Source organism: Indicator indicator, chromosome 1 (genome assembly GCF_027791375.1).
Source record: "Indicator indicator isolate 239-I01 chromosome 1, UM_Iind_1.1, whole genome shotgun sequence".
In the NCBI taxonomy this organism is placed as follows: Eukaryota; Metazoa; Chordata; class Aves; order Piciformes; family Indicatoridae; genus Indicator; species Indicator indicator.
Window position 1 is genome coordinate 89,402,651 of NC_072010.1, and position 14,720 is coordinate 89,417,370.

Genomic DNA, 14,720 nt, shown 5'->3' on the forward strand with positions numbered 1-14,720 from the left:
ATGCATCTCATGATTTTATGAGAAAAAAGAAATAATCTCATAGTTTTCATGAAGATTTAAGCTAGTATCCTTGTAATGCTCTTAACTTCAACAATGTTATGCTGTGCTTATAGACTATCTAATCAGTATCTCCTACTTGAACACAACAAGTTAGATGGAGCACTGAAAGACTAATGCAGTAGTAAAATGGAATATTGGATATGAAATAATCTTAGGAGCAGAAATGGCAGAGCTAGAAGATTCTATATACATAATTAAAGGTAAAAAAAATGAAGGTGCTGTTTCCCTATATATGCAAATGGTGCATAATATTGAAAAGAGCAGAAGATGAAAGACAGGTAGTGACAATGATACCACAGAGGAGTGGTGTTCCCCTCATCAGCTTTTCTCCTCTCATCCTTTCCTGGCAGTCTTTCCCCATCTTCCTCCTTTTGGTATTGCAAGAAATGGGCCAGAAATACAAACAGCACATCTGGCTTTCAGACACATGAACACTCAGAAGGACTGTGGTTTGGCTGAAGGGATGGGACAGGAAATCTGAGGAACCCCAATCTGAACCACAGGCTCCAAATCCATGAGCTTCTGGATGCAGCCCTTGAATTGAGCTCCGTTCTAATGTGTCATTTTACTTGCTCTCTCCAACCTTCTTTCTGCAATGCTCTCCCTTTTTCTGGATGCTGAATTACAGTAGATATATTGACTGTCTGCAGCACAGCTGGTACCCTGTCTACGTAAAAAAACTCTTTAACCCTTTACATACATGTGAGTATCACAGAAGGCTATTAACAAAGAGCTAATCAAATGCTCTGAATATCTGAACATATGATGGCAAAAGAAATCAGATAAAGAGTTGTTCTTTCTTCAAAGAACATGATACAGAGGAAGAGAAACCTATCTTTGTTCCCATCCTACTAATAAATCTTCAGGGGATGAAGGTTTCCTTGCAACCCAAGGTGCTAACCCCATGGAGTCTGACTACTGAAAGGATACTCTTCTTCCAGGCTTGCCACATCCTTGAGAGTGAAAGGCACAGTTAGACAGCAGAACAAAGCTGGTGAATTGTACTTTATTCTGTCTCCACCCTACTCTTCACTCATCTTGCAGATCAAATGTCTTTATTCACCTCACAAGACACAGCAAGACTGTCTGCCAAAGTCAACAGCAATATGAAATCAACTATTTGCCTCTCCCTTTTAAGATAAATCAGTGAGAAGCACATTCCATAGGTTTTGGAAAGAACTTCTTCTATGTAGTATCTAATCAGAAATGCTTTCCCCTCTCTCTGGCACCAGCAATGTTTTGCCTTCACTACCATGCTGTGCATTACTAGCAGTAAAGACTGGGGCAACTAGATGAAGACCAAAATTAAACAGAATTACAGGTCCAGTTCTGTAAAGCATCTACTGAAGTAATTTCATTCATTTCCTCAGATGGCCTGGTTATCCTGCCTGGAAAATCACACTGCACAAGTTTGCAGTGCATTTGAGACTCTTGCCACATTTTAAACAGCTGCCTGTATTGCTACCAAAATGTTCTGTTGTTGTTGGAAGAGAAAGGAAACTACTGTACAGTTCATCAGTAGTGTTGAGTCCAGTTTGGTGTCTTACCTGTTGGAGTGAGATGTCTCCAGGTGATGACAGGTTCAGGACGCCCATTTGCCATGCAAACCAGGGTCACGTTGCTGCCTTCATTCACGGTGATGTCCGAGGAGATATTGGAGATCTTTGGTGGAACTGTGAAGACAAAAGAAAATTTGATCTTGTTACCCAGACTTCTGGAGGGCAGCCTGTCTGATCCATTAACCTGTCCACATATTAATTAGAGGCAGCCACAGACTGCTTCAAGGACCTGTAGGTGAAAATGGCCTTTGCTGCACCTGTGATGCTTTGTGTCCCTACCCATAGTGGTGGCAGGTTGGAAGTAGATGATCTTTAAGGTCCCTTCCAACCCAAACCATTTTATGAATCTATGAACTCGTCTGATTGCCCCAAGTCTGCATGGAAGGAGTTGGCAGGCTCCAAGTGCTGTCCTAGCTAATTTTTACACTCCATGCAGTTCCAGACATGATTTTATGTCCTCCTGCTGGCACTGTGTGGCAGTTTAGGCAGGGTGCCTCCTGTTATTGCCACATAAGTTACACCTCTGGTGTCCCGAATGTCCAACTGAGTAAGGTGGACACAGGAAGCAGAGTATTTCTACCCAGAAATCCTGCCCCCTGTCAATCCATCTGCAAAGTCATTCTCTTCCACTTTCTTCCCTCTCTGCTTCCATGGGAGATGCTCCCTGTCGGGTAATGGTGGGGGAGTATCTCAAGGCCTCTTAGGCCTGTCTAGGACTAACGCCAGGAGGAGAAAGGGGCGGCCGGGGCAGGGGGCAGGGGCAGTCTCAGACCTGGCCAGCCTGACACCAGCCTAGCAGTGGGGGGGGGAAGAAAGAGCCCTGGGGGTTTTGGGTATACCTTCAGGTGGGGAGAAGGGAAGGATTGGGAGGCCTTTGGGCATGCTGTAAGGGACTGTAGCTTTGGGATATCTTTGCTACTATGCTTTGTAGCTTCTGTAACACACTATTTTTTTTTTCCATTTAAACTTTCCATCACTTTCCAGTCCATTTGTGTGAGTGTCATTCTTTTGTCCCTCTCGGGGCAATAGAGGATCCGTCCGCCCTTAACCCAGGACACACTGACTCAGAAGGTGTATTAGTTACTGCTACCTTCCACGGGCAGATAGAACTCAAGATGTAACCAAGAGCTCACTGTCAATTGGATCAGAATGCTGTTAAGCTCATTTCTGTGGCAACCACTGTGACAAAGTAGGGACATGTGCCATGGCTAATAGGAATTTGCTGAAGGAAGGCACAACAACCACAACTGGAAGGTCTCTGCAACATCTTTCAGCCAAGAGGGATCTCCCTTGGGCTGCCTGCAGTAGGTACTTTCTGGCTTGACTTCACTTCACATGGTACAGCACTAAAACTATGGCAGCAACTAAAGATTCACAAGACCAGACGTGTCTCAGGCATTCAGGATCCATAAAGAACTTCCATGCTAATGGAGTTTTTGTCACAGGACCAACGTGACCATGCTGGGGCCTGGACAGGTAGCTTCCAGTATCATAGAATCATAGAATCAAGAAGTTTGGAAGAGACCTCAAAGAACATCGAGTCCAACCTGTCACCCTACACCTCATGACTATCTAAACCATGGCACCAAGTGCCACGTCCAATCCCCTCTTGAACACCTCCAGGGATGGTGACTCCACCACCTCCCTGGGCAGCACATTCCAATGGCCAACCACTCTCTCTGTGAAGAACTTTCTCCTCACCTCCAGCCTAAACCTCCCCTGGCGCAGCTTGAGACTGTGTCCTCTTGTTCTGCTGCTGGTTACCTGGGAGAAGAGACCAAACCTCTCCTGGCTACAACCTCCCTTCAGGTAGTTGTAGACAGCAATGAGGTCTCCCCTGAGCCTCCTCTTCTCCAGGCTAAACAGTCCCAGCTCCCTCAGCCTCTCCTCATAGGGCTTGTGCTCAAGGCCTCTCACCAGCCTCGTTGCCCTTCTCTGGACATGCTCCAGCAATTCAACATCTTTCCTAAACTGAGGGGCCCAGAACTGGACACAGTACTCAAGGTGTGGCCTAACCAGTGCTGTGTACAGGGGTACAATGACCTCCCTGCTCCTGCTGGCCGCACTATGCCTGATGCAGGCCAGGATGCCATTGGCTCTCTTGGCCACCTGGGCACACTGCTGGCTCATGTTCAGGCGGCTGTCAACCAGTACCCCCAGGTCCCTTTCCACCTGGCTGCTCTCCAGCCACTCTGACCCCAGCCTGTAGCTCTGCATGGGGTTGTTGTGGCCAAAGTGGAGCACCCGGCACTTGGATTTGTTGAATGCCATCCTGTTGGACTCTGCCCATCTGTCTAGATGGTCAAGGTCCCTCTGCAGAGCCCTTCTACCTTCTAACAGATCAACACTTGCTCCCAACTTGGTGTCATCTGCAGATTTACTGATGATGGACTCAATCCCCTCATCCAGATCATCAATAAAGATATTGAACAGGATGGGGCCCAGCACTGATCCCTGGAGGACACATAGAGCATGACAGTATATTGGCCTCCAATCAGACCAGGCTGTTGTAGTTTCTCCTCTCTCACATCTATTTCTTGCTTCCACGTTTCACACACTGGAGGTGGTGTGGGAATTTGACTAAAAAGGAATCTTCAAAAAATATTTTTTTTTACAGCTTTAGCTTCCAAATTTGTGTGTAGTGAGGAATGAAACAACACAATTTTCTGGTTTGCTTACCACAGAGTAAACAGACAGCAACCTCCCCTTTCCCCCTCCTTGGCAGGAGTAGCTGATGGTCCTTCTGAGGAAAAGCTGCCTATGAGCTAGGTGGGAAAAAGGAAATAAAGCCTGAGGAGAATAACTCACCACTTCCAGCTGTGTTACTGGATTCAGTGGAATACTGTTTACAGCCCACAGTTAATTAGTACCTCTCTGTACTCCCCAGACTCCTGGTCAATGCTTCAGCATCTATGGCCATGGGATCCCCTTAGAGGAAGAGGGGCTTCTGAGCAGGAACAGGCCTTGTCCAACACAACAAGGCAGACATGGCTGTTCTAACAGGCTCACTCACCTAGCCAAAGAGGGACTTAAGACAGGCACATTTGGGAAAGGATTGCCATAATCTGGGAAGAAGTGACAGCATGGATAGCAGTGAGGAAGCAACTGGAAACAAAAAGAACAGGGAAGGTTTTCACTCTTGTCTTGCGAAAGCAGGACAACTGGGGGCCATCTCAAATTCCTGTGCACCAAAGCAAGTATCATGGTAAAAAACCAGAAGGAATTAGATGTTCACACAAATATGCAGGGCTATAAACCAAGTGGGATGGATTCAGGCTTTTCAGGAAATAGACTGGAAAGTTGTGCCAGGGGAGGTATAGGCTGGATATTAGGAGGAAGTTCTTCACAGAGAGGTTGATTGCCCATTGGAATGGGCTGCCCAGGGAGGTGGTGGAGTCACCATCACTGGAGATGTTCAAGAGAAGACTGGATGAGGCACTTAGTGCCATGGTCTAGTTGATTGCTTAGGGCTGGGGGATCGGTTGGACTGGATGATCTTGGAGGTCTCTTCCAACCTGGTTGATTCTATGATTCTATGATTCTGTGATTCTAAGAGTGCTCTCTGCAAAGGATTGGCTTCAGTGCACCCAGCTCTGAGCAGTGAACTAGCTGCAAGCTTAGGTGTAAGGATCAGAGAATATCACAGTCTCACACCTGCTGGCTGGTGTCTGCTACCAATCATTTGATTAAGTGGATAAAGACTGCCTCAAAGACAAAGGAAACTGCACAACCATGAGGGACTTCAACCACACTGGTATTTGCTGGAAGGGTGAAAATAGTCCAGGAGATGTGGGAGTCCAACATTTAAGGTTCAGCATGAGTTAGCAGTATGCCCTTGCAACAAAGGTCTGCATTTTGGGGTTGTATTAGCGTCAGTTTAACCCCATAAGTGGAGGGAAGTGATAACATCACTTTATATGGTGCATGTTAGATAGCTTCTGAATCACTGCATTGGTTTTGGGCTCCCTGGTGCAAGAAGTACTAGAGCAAATCTACTGGATGGCTCCCAGGATGATTGAAAGGCTATGTAATATACAAGAAGAACCTAAATACTAGGTCTGCTCAGTTGGGAGAAGGCTGAGGGGAGATCTTATTGTTGTCTACAGCTAGTGGAAAGGTGCAGAGAAGACAGATGAAAGCTTTCCTCAGAGGTAGACAGTGAACAGTGAAAAGCAGCAGACATAACCTGCAACAAGGGGGAAATACTGACTCAAAATGAGGAAAAAACCTTTTACTTAAAGGAGGTCAAAGACAGGAAAAAGTTTCCCAGAGAGGAGGTAAAAACTCCATGCCTGGAGATACACAGAACTCACCTGGATGAGGCCCTCAGCAACTTGCTCTAACTGGTATCAGGATGGAAGAAGGGACCTTGGAAGCTGGTTTACTGCACATTAGTGGCTGATCAGCCCATGGTGAAACAACCAAAGCAAGGTCCCCTTCCTTGGAAAGAAGGAATTTAAGAGTAGGGACACCTCTCTAGCAGTACAACAGCAGGTAAAACATAGCAGATCACAACCCCTTCCTCTCAAAGCAAAATCCCTTGGCAAATGCAAGCCCTGCTACATTTACATCAGTGATTCACTGCAAGCCATCAGCAGCCTGGGTATGTAGCAAGAGGCAGAAGGCAACAAAACAAAAGAAATATTACTGGAGAGCACTGATGTTGTCACAGAATTTGATCCCACCATATCAGGGGGTACTATAGATCCATTTTATGCCTTCTCCTGCTTTATCACACAGCCATTCTGCACAGTAACTGCCTGGCCATACAAAACAACAATCACACAGTGATCTTGGGATGTAAGCAAACACCTTTTGCCAATCCACACCCCATGAATGCAGAAAGGCCATCAGAAAGGAAATTTTCCCAGCTGGGAAACTAAATGACCTGACTCAAAGAGATGCTTGCAGCTTTGTGTTTCATGGCACACAAAGCAGAAAGGTGGCTTGCAGCATCACACAGATCTGGCTCAGCACTGAGCTCAGAGGTCTCAGAAGTACTTTCTCCTCTTTGTCCCACTGGATAAGGGAAGTCCCCTGACTCACAGTTCTAGCTCATTGCTCCAGTCAGCAGAGTTGCTGGCTAAGAGGTGCAGAAATCCAAACTGTTACTCTTACTACAGGAAACAAAGCAATTTTGAATACCACCACAGTCCCATAGCAGTACTGCTGCTTGTAGCACATACTGCACTTCTGATCTGAGCCCAGCACGCACTGGAAAGAATAGAAGACCTTAGTCTGGGAAAGAAAAATAGAAGCTGCAAGAGATGTATTGCAGCTGCTCTGTCAGGAGACAGACAGTGACTTTGGAGCATCCTCAGTGCAGCTTCTCTATGGTGTGCTGGTAAACATGGGTTAGCAGAGCCCAGAAGTAAGGCCAGACCACATTTAGGGGATTTTATCTTAACCTTGTCATTAACATCAGGAAAAAAATCCATGCAATAAACCAAAAAAGGACTAAGGTCAAGAATGACTAAGCTCATGCAGGATTAGCAGATTGAGCTGCAGGACAGTCCTAGCAGAATGGTCCAATGCCAGGCAAAATAGCTGAGGACACATCAGCAAAAGCCACTATAGGGCATCAGCAGCAGAGCTTCAGTTAGGTTATGTGTACCCTGCCACTTTCCAAAGCCATCAAGTCATTTTAGTTTGTGAAAGAACAAGTAAACTCTGCACAAACAAACAGATCTGACCATGCTGACCAAATGTCCAGGAAGAGAAGCATATGTCCAGATGGTCATATCAGGCTTGCCACTTTTTCAGATGAGGGAGAAAATTGCATCCAAGGCTGAAATCCTGTTAGGAGTATAATGGCTGGATTCTTTCAGCTGCCACCTTGGTCAGAGGGCAAGGAAAGGCTGAGAGAAGGGGGAATAGGGCAGGAAATCATGTCTCTGTGAATTTAAAACCTGGTTTGGCTTCATTTACTTAGAATCCAAAGCCAGCTAGCATTAAAAATGACTGGATCTTAGTGGACAGTAATTTAACTCAGATAAAAAGTCAGCAACTTTTAATTTTCAGGGTGTCAAGCCAGCATGTTAAAATGCCAAAACTGTCAGCACCAGCACCAGTCAGCATCACCTTCTTGGCACTTGTCATTACTTTGCACACACCTTTTAAGGACGGTCTCAAAATGAGAAGCTTCAACCTTATTATTTTTTCCCACATGTGGGTTGTGTTATGTTACCATAGTTCTCAAACTGCTGGAAGAAGGGTTGCTGAGAATAAAACCCCCAGGACCAGGATATTCTGGGTGCCACTGCATCCTTTTGACCAGCCATCTCTTGTTGACCCTCAGCTAGGAAATGTTTTTTTCATTTGTCCTATCGAACAATTAGCACAGGCTGTAGACTCTCAGTAAGGGAGGCACTACAGCTTTACAGCACTTTCACATACTCAGCCTAACAACTTGTCCCTTCAGAGAACACCAGGCTGGTGCTGGACCCTTCTGGCTTCAGGGACCACGGGAAAGTGCTGCCAGGCTCTCTGGTACCACTGAAAAAGATCAATTCACCAGATTTTTTTTCCTTCCTTTAATCATAAATATAATATGGGATAACCATTGCTCTGTGCTTAAGATACCTGGATAAAGATCAGAGACTGACATGAAACAAAGCACAGAGTACCCCATTGCTTCATCCCTGGAGAGGTGGGATGCCCTACACATGCCAGGGATGGATTCTGAAGAGATGGAAATGAGCTCTGAGAAGAATGGCTTCCAACTCATGTATTTGCTTCTTCTACATTCCACATCTACAGCACAAAGCTGATGCCAGCTCAGCATCTCACCTGACATGTCACTGGCAGTAAGTAACAAATCCCCAAAGTAGCCATTCTCCCTGAGAAGCTCACACTGGAAGAGCAGGAGGCCTGCAAGGCAGGAACAGGACAAGGGGAGACATCCTGTAGGGCACTCTGGAATGGAAGAGCTGGGGGCAGGGAGGCAGCAGGGCAGGAGGGCTGCAAAGGCAGAGCTGGTGTGGGAATTCAGGTCCCAGGCAAGGTAGAGGTGATAGAACTACATAGAACAGGCACTTGCAGAACCTGCTTGCACCAAGCCCATTCTTAGTTAATTGTTGTCAATCCTTCACTTTTATGACAACTGCAACTCACATTAATTTAAATAATAAGAAAGACCAAGACATGAAAAATAGAGCACACTCCCCCAGTGCAATCACTGTTGCTCTTGAGATGAGAGCAAGTGATTTGTTTCCACAAAACATTACTGTGTCTCAAAAACACCCACTAGAGCAGTTATTACCAACCAAGGGCTGCATGTGGGAGGCAGTAAGGAAACTACAAACAAGAGAACATGCAAACATCTGCTCTTGTTATCCTTGTCTTTTATGACCAAAACCTTCTAAGCTCAAAACTACTCCTGAGATATTACCTGGGATCTTGTGGGTAGGCTGGATCAGCTTTATCATCCAAGGCTTTGAAAGCAGGCAAGGAGTAGTGCTACACCCCTAATCTCCCAGTTGATGAGCCAGCCCAATGGCTAAAGGATGTGAGTGCACATCCAGGAGGTCAGCTCCTGGGGGATTGAACAAGAAAGCATCGAGGCCACCCTGGCTGAAGTTATGCAGGGGAAGAGGTTCAAGGTGGACATTAGGAAAAAATCTTCACAGAAGGGGTTATAAAGCATTGGAACAGGTTGCCCAGGAAAGTGGTGGAAACACCATCCCTGGAGGTATTTAAAAGGTGGTGCTTAGGGACATGGTTTAGTGATTGTGCCTTAGCAGTAGGGGTGGAATTGCTAGCTCTAGGCAAGCAACTGGACTTTATGTAATCTCAAAGGTCTCTTCTGACCTCAACAGTTCTATGATTCTGTGGTATAACCAGAAAAACTTCTGAAGACCTTTTGCTAACTTAGTTTATACTGGAACTGGCCATACCACAGCTCCCAGACAGTTCAGGTACCTGCATTTTGATCAGCTCATCTAGATGCTGCACAGGCACAGAATGGCCGGAATGGGAAGCTCTGCTCAGCAGAAGTGGTACTTGTACACAAGGGTTATTTACAGACATAGGGCAGCAGCTTCTGGCTTCTGCATTGGTTGCACTCTGCTTTCATAATGCTTCACACAAGACTTCAGTGCAAGAGAAGGGTAGTTTCGTGAGACAAGGGCAGTAAGCACAGGGTTAGGAACTCAAATTAGATATGGTAGGATGAAAAACACAGAGGGACATGAAGTTCTAGTTATGAGATGGCTCTGAGCTGTCTACACACCCTGACATGAAATTCACAGTGGCCCAACTGCTCCCCTTGGGCAAACAGAGCTTAGCGTAAGACCCTTAGATGCAGTCTTATACCATGGAGCAGCTACTTCCCAATCTGAAATTACAAGATTGCTTAATAGTCAGGTATTTTGTCAATAAGCCACCAATGACATTAAAAGACCTCCAGAGCTCTTATTCCCACCCTAACAGACCTAAGATACAACTGCAGGTATTTAATCCTTCCAAGATACAAAAGCAAACAGTATGGAAAATTCCTAAGCAAGCCCATAAACTCCATGTAAATGCTCTAACTGCTTGTCCCAAGAAGGGCACCTTGGATACAAATGGAGAAAGGCACCATAACCCCTTCCATATATCCTCATTAGCTGCTTCTCCAGCCTATTTACCTTCCTTTCTACCAGCAAGTAGGACCCCCATCTGTTGGAGAAAATTAAGACTCCCACCCACTAATTCACAGCCCCCTGGCTTTCAGGGCAAAAAGAAAACACCAGGACTTCTCTCCAAAGTCAAAGGAACTTTCTCAGCCACTAAAGCCCTCCACAGGTACCTATCAATTAGCCTCAAGAGTTCTCGTTTCCTTGTCCCCAGCTCCCAATTAGCAGCACTTTGCAACAAACACAAAGAAGCTAATAAGCCCAAGGCAGAGGCAGGAGGGATACTGACCACCATATGGCCCCTGAATGCTTTAGAGCTGCCACCTTGCTCACCATTATTACGGTTCCTTTCCTGGGGCAATTAATTGGCAGCAAATTGGCCTCATTAGTAATTGTTTAGTTAAAGTGTTTAGTAGGGAGAGAAGGGCCTAAAGAAGGGACTGAGCTGCTAAACACAACTAAATGGTTTAATTTCCCTCTTAGGTGTGCAGCAGGCTAATCACAGCTCTTTACAACCATAACGAGAAACAGCTTGTTGCTGCTTAGGTGCGCAAAGGGAGCAAGCTGAGGGCTGGAAAGTAAAATCCAGACACCCTTTGGGATGCTGCACGCTAATGTTTCTGAAGCACTTTGCAGACAAAATGCGACATGAGACCCAAGATGTGTTTTTTACGGTCTGATTCATGCCACAGCCTCAGCCAGAGGGAGACGAAGCTGCCACCAGGGCAGGAGGACAGAGAGTGAAGTTGTTGAACGTCATTAAAGAGAGTGGACTCTGAAACATCCTTCTGGCCTTCCACTCTGCTAGGCTTGCTTCACTCTGCCAGAGTATCTCTTGGCATTAAAGCTTCTGGTGAAGTAGAGGCTCATACTGAAGGCTTGTTTTTTAATCCTCTGGGAACCAAAACCCTCTCAGTACACAGTACAGTGTATCTAGAAGGTGTAAAAATTGCTTCTTCCCATTGTTTCAAAGGGAGTGCCTTGCCACTTCCATGCCTGGTAACCTTTAAGGAGCATGGGAACCACTTAAGAGATCTGCAGTTCCCAACCCTACATTACTCTGCCCCAGCATGGCAGATTTCCACTCAAGCATCATTGCTGATGCCAAGGGAGGAGGCGCTGAAGGGGACACAGACTGATAGCATGGGCCTTGCATCTTGGTGAGCTTACCCCCTTGTGTAGCTGAGCCTCACTCACAGGAAATTATGTTAACCCAGATGGGGACTGCATGTATTGCACTGACTGGGAGCAGAGAAGCAGGCAGGATGGTGCACATCAAAGCCATGTGGAAAGCCTTCCCAGTTTGCTGAGCTGGGTAGCATGTCAGAGCTCACCGCGTTTGACAATAAGAACGGAGAAGCCAAACTAATTTATCCAAAGGAAGGCTCTGCCTCATTCAACCAACATTTAAGTGTCTGGACTAATTTTCTGCATAAAATTGCATGGGAAACACTTCCAGTACATTGTTTCTTAGTAGAGATCAGCAAGGAGTGTAAATCTGTTGAACTGTCCCAACTATGAGCTCTTGGAAAAGTCAGCACAGAACTGGGCTCTATTGTTTAGACTCATTCTTACTAATTTGATTTTTAAAAAACTTGTCTCCATTAAATTTTCAAGAGAGAAATTATTTCACTTCCTGACTTAGAGAGAAATGGAGAGAAAATAATAGTTTGTATCCCAAGCCAACCTTCTTTTTCAGTGCACTAAGGTGATGCTGTGGGGCAAGGATAAAAGCAGCCTCAGTCCTGCTCCTAGCCTAGCACCTCAGCTTTAAATTCAGGCAGCAGTCTTTTACCCTAAAGCAGTTCCAGCTCTAAGACTGAGCCCCGGCCCCGGTCAGATGCTGATAACATTTCACCCACACCTAGCTTTTTAGTGTCCTCCCACCAAGCACAAGGTCATGAACCCACTTTGTGGAGCCCAGGAGAGCAAGTTCTCTGTTGCATGCTTAGCATGTAAATGAAAACACAAAGCACAAGTCAGGCATATGCTTGATATCCCCATATCACCAGATTTAGACCTCTAGATTTGAAGTATTGGTTCTTTGCTGCAAAACTTCTTTTTCTTTTCTATTAACATATCAAATTAATGCCAGGACTGCAGTGAGCCACTTATCTGCAGTTCATCTCTTTAAAGGACAGCTCTGCACATTTGCCATTCCTGTTGCTCTGGCTCTTTCCGCTTGTAAAACTATCTGCAAGGGCTTTATGGCTAACCCTCCTAGAGAGGCCTGCTGTGAAAACACAGCCTTCTTCACAGGACATGTGTAAACAACAACAGAAGTGCTTGCCACTCTAATCCCCAGGGATTAACCCTTGGAATGCCACCTAATTTCAAGCACTTTAAGGACTACAGATGAATACAGCTTTTGGTCTTTGCTTCAAGTGTGTTTATATACTCCCTCAGACCAATTTTTTTTTTTAATAAGGCAAGTATTTAGTTATGGGACTAAAACAATATAATTTTTTTTTCTTCTGTGGAAATAATCAGCCATCCCAGAAGAAAAATCCTTGGAGAAAAGTTGTCCTTAGTGTCCAGGTCTTCCAAATACATCTCTGAGAAGTTTGTTAAGAAAAGCTTTTTCACTGTAACATTAAGCATGCTGGATGTACATGGTATGCAGCTCCATCCTAACATGCAGCCTTTCTAGGGCTTGATTCAGGGCCCAGTTTGCTCCTCCCTTGATTTTAATGGCCTGGAATGGGTGATGGCTTCAAGAAAGTGTTGCAGCCAGAACAGGGACATTTCATTAGTCACCTGAAAGAAAAAAAGCAAGATTAGGTCATGGGTTTTTTTTAACTGAGTCCCATCACTCTTTGGCTTCTGCTTGCTAATTCCTTCTTTGGAAAGCTGACTAGGGAGCACAGGCCAGGTATGAGAAGAAAGCACAGAGAAAATCTTATGTCATATAATCACAGAATCATACAACTGTTGACGTTGGAAGAGATCTTTGTGATCATTAAATCCAATCACTCACTTAGGGCTCACAATCCCACTGCTACTACTAAGATACTACTGCTAAACCGTGGATGGGTTCCACATCCATGCGTCTTTTAAATACCTCCAGGGATGGTGTCTTTGCAGGGTAAGAGGTTCAGAGAGGATTTCTATGTGCTAGGAAGATGACTCAGAATTTCTTCATTAGGCAAGCAGGCCAGGAAGTCAATTTTAGCTAACACCCCACTTTGGATGAAGATGACATTGTCCATCATGAACGAGAAAAAGAGCCAGGGTTTTTTGCTTGTTTGTTTGTTTTCAGATCTTATGCTGTTGCCTACGTTCAGCTCACTAGGGATGGAAGGTACAACTAACCGAACAGTCTTCAAGAATCACCTGATGAACATAACACACACAGGCTGAAAAGGAAAGGCAGCTCTCTCCAAACCATGTTCTCAGATTCCTTTAGGTGCCCATGGTTATTCTCACAGGCTCTGTGATAAATTACAGAGTAGCAAATACAACGCTCAAAGTGTCTTGGTGCATATCACATAGCCAGGGAACTGGCTCAACTGAGACAGCCAGCTTCTCACTGACAAGCCTCTCACTCAAATCAAATGCATGTGGTACATGTGAAACATGTTTTATTAGCAGGATTTCCTTCCTTACATGAAAAATGGAGCAGGACAGTTTTTTCTAACCATTTTTTCAGGATTGCTTTGAGGCTTCTAGGGGAGCAGAGAGCTCAGCATTCTGGTTTTTCTTCCAGTTAAAAGGTATAAAGAACAAAACTAATAATCCCATACTTGGACGCTTACATGCTTTGGATAAAACTCTTGTGTTAAGAGTGGATAAGACTATAAAGTACTCTTCTCCACTCTTACTCTGTACACTGTTCTTGCTCTACAATTTTCCTTTCCAGTAGAAAAACACTGCAGTTTCCCCAGCAAAAGGATTCGTTTTCTTGAGCTCAGCAAGTGATGAACAATCTGTAACACAAGCCACCAGAGCTGCTTCACCAAGTAGTCAGATCAGCAGTCAGAAGACTAATGTCTTAGTAGCTGCCTCTTCTGAAAGCCCCACCAAAAACATTTCAAGCAAGAGTGAACCTGAAATACATCTCGATCTCCAAAAAAACCCCCACAGATATTGTGCATGAAAAAGACTGAAAGTGCAACTCTGCAATTTTTTAGCTCAGCACATTCCTGCATTGTCACTATGGCTGGATCCACAGATGGTGGCCTTCCCCAGCACATGCAGTTACAAAATGCCAGCTGTGAGACGTTCAGTTGTTAGCTACTGTTGAGCTTGGTGATAGCTGTAGCAGCATATTTCCTAAAGGCCAGGGTGTTACCATCAGCCATCTGAGAAGGGAAAGCCAAAGAGTTCATGGCAAAGGATCCCTTCTGTCAGAAATGTTCATCTACACAAGTCTGATCCAGCAGAAAAGAGGAAAAACCAAATGCAATACTCTTGAAGAAAAAAGGCTTCTTCAAACAAAGTAAGAAACTGTCTAGAGCTGAGACGTGATTTTGGTGAGCTCCTCTCC

At 45.1% G+C, this 14,720-nt stretch overlaps 1 protein-coding gene across 1 annotated transcript in view; it reads right to left on the bottom strand.

The window, feature by feature from the left end:
* The window catches only part of LSAMP (limbic system associated membrane protein), a 348,132-nt gene that overhangs the window by 119,056 nt on the left and 214,356 nt on the right, over window positions 1-14,720 (bottom strand). Inside the window, exon 3 of the mRNA XM_054398152.1 lies at window positions 1,608-1,733. Coding sequence (XP_054254127.1) covers window positions 1,608-1,733 — 126 coding nt within the window. The remainder of the gene's footprint in view (window positions 1-1,607; window positions 1,734-14,720) is intronic.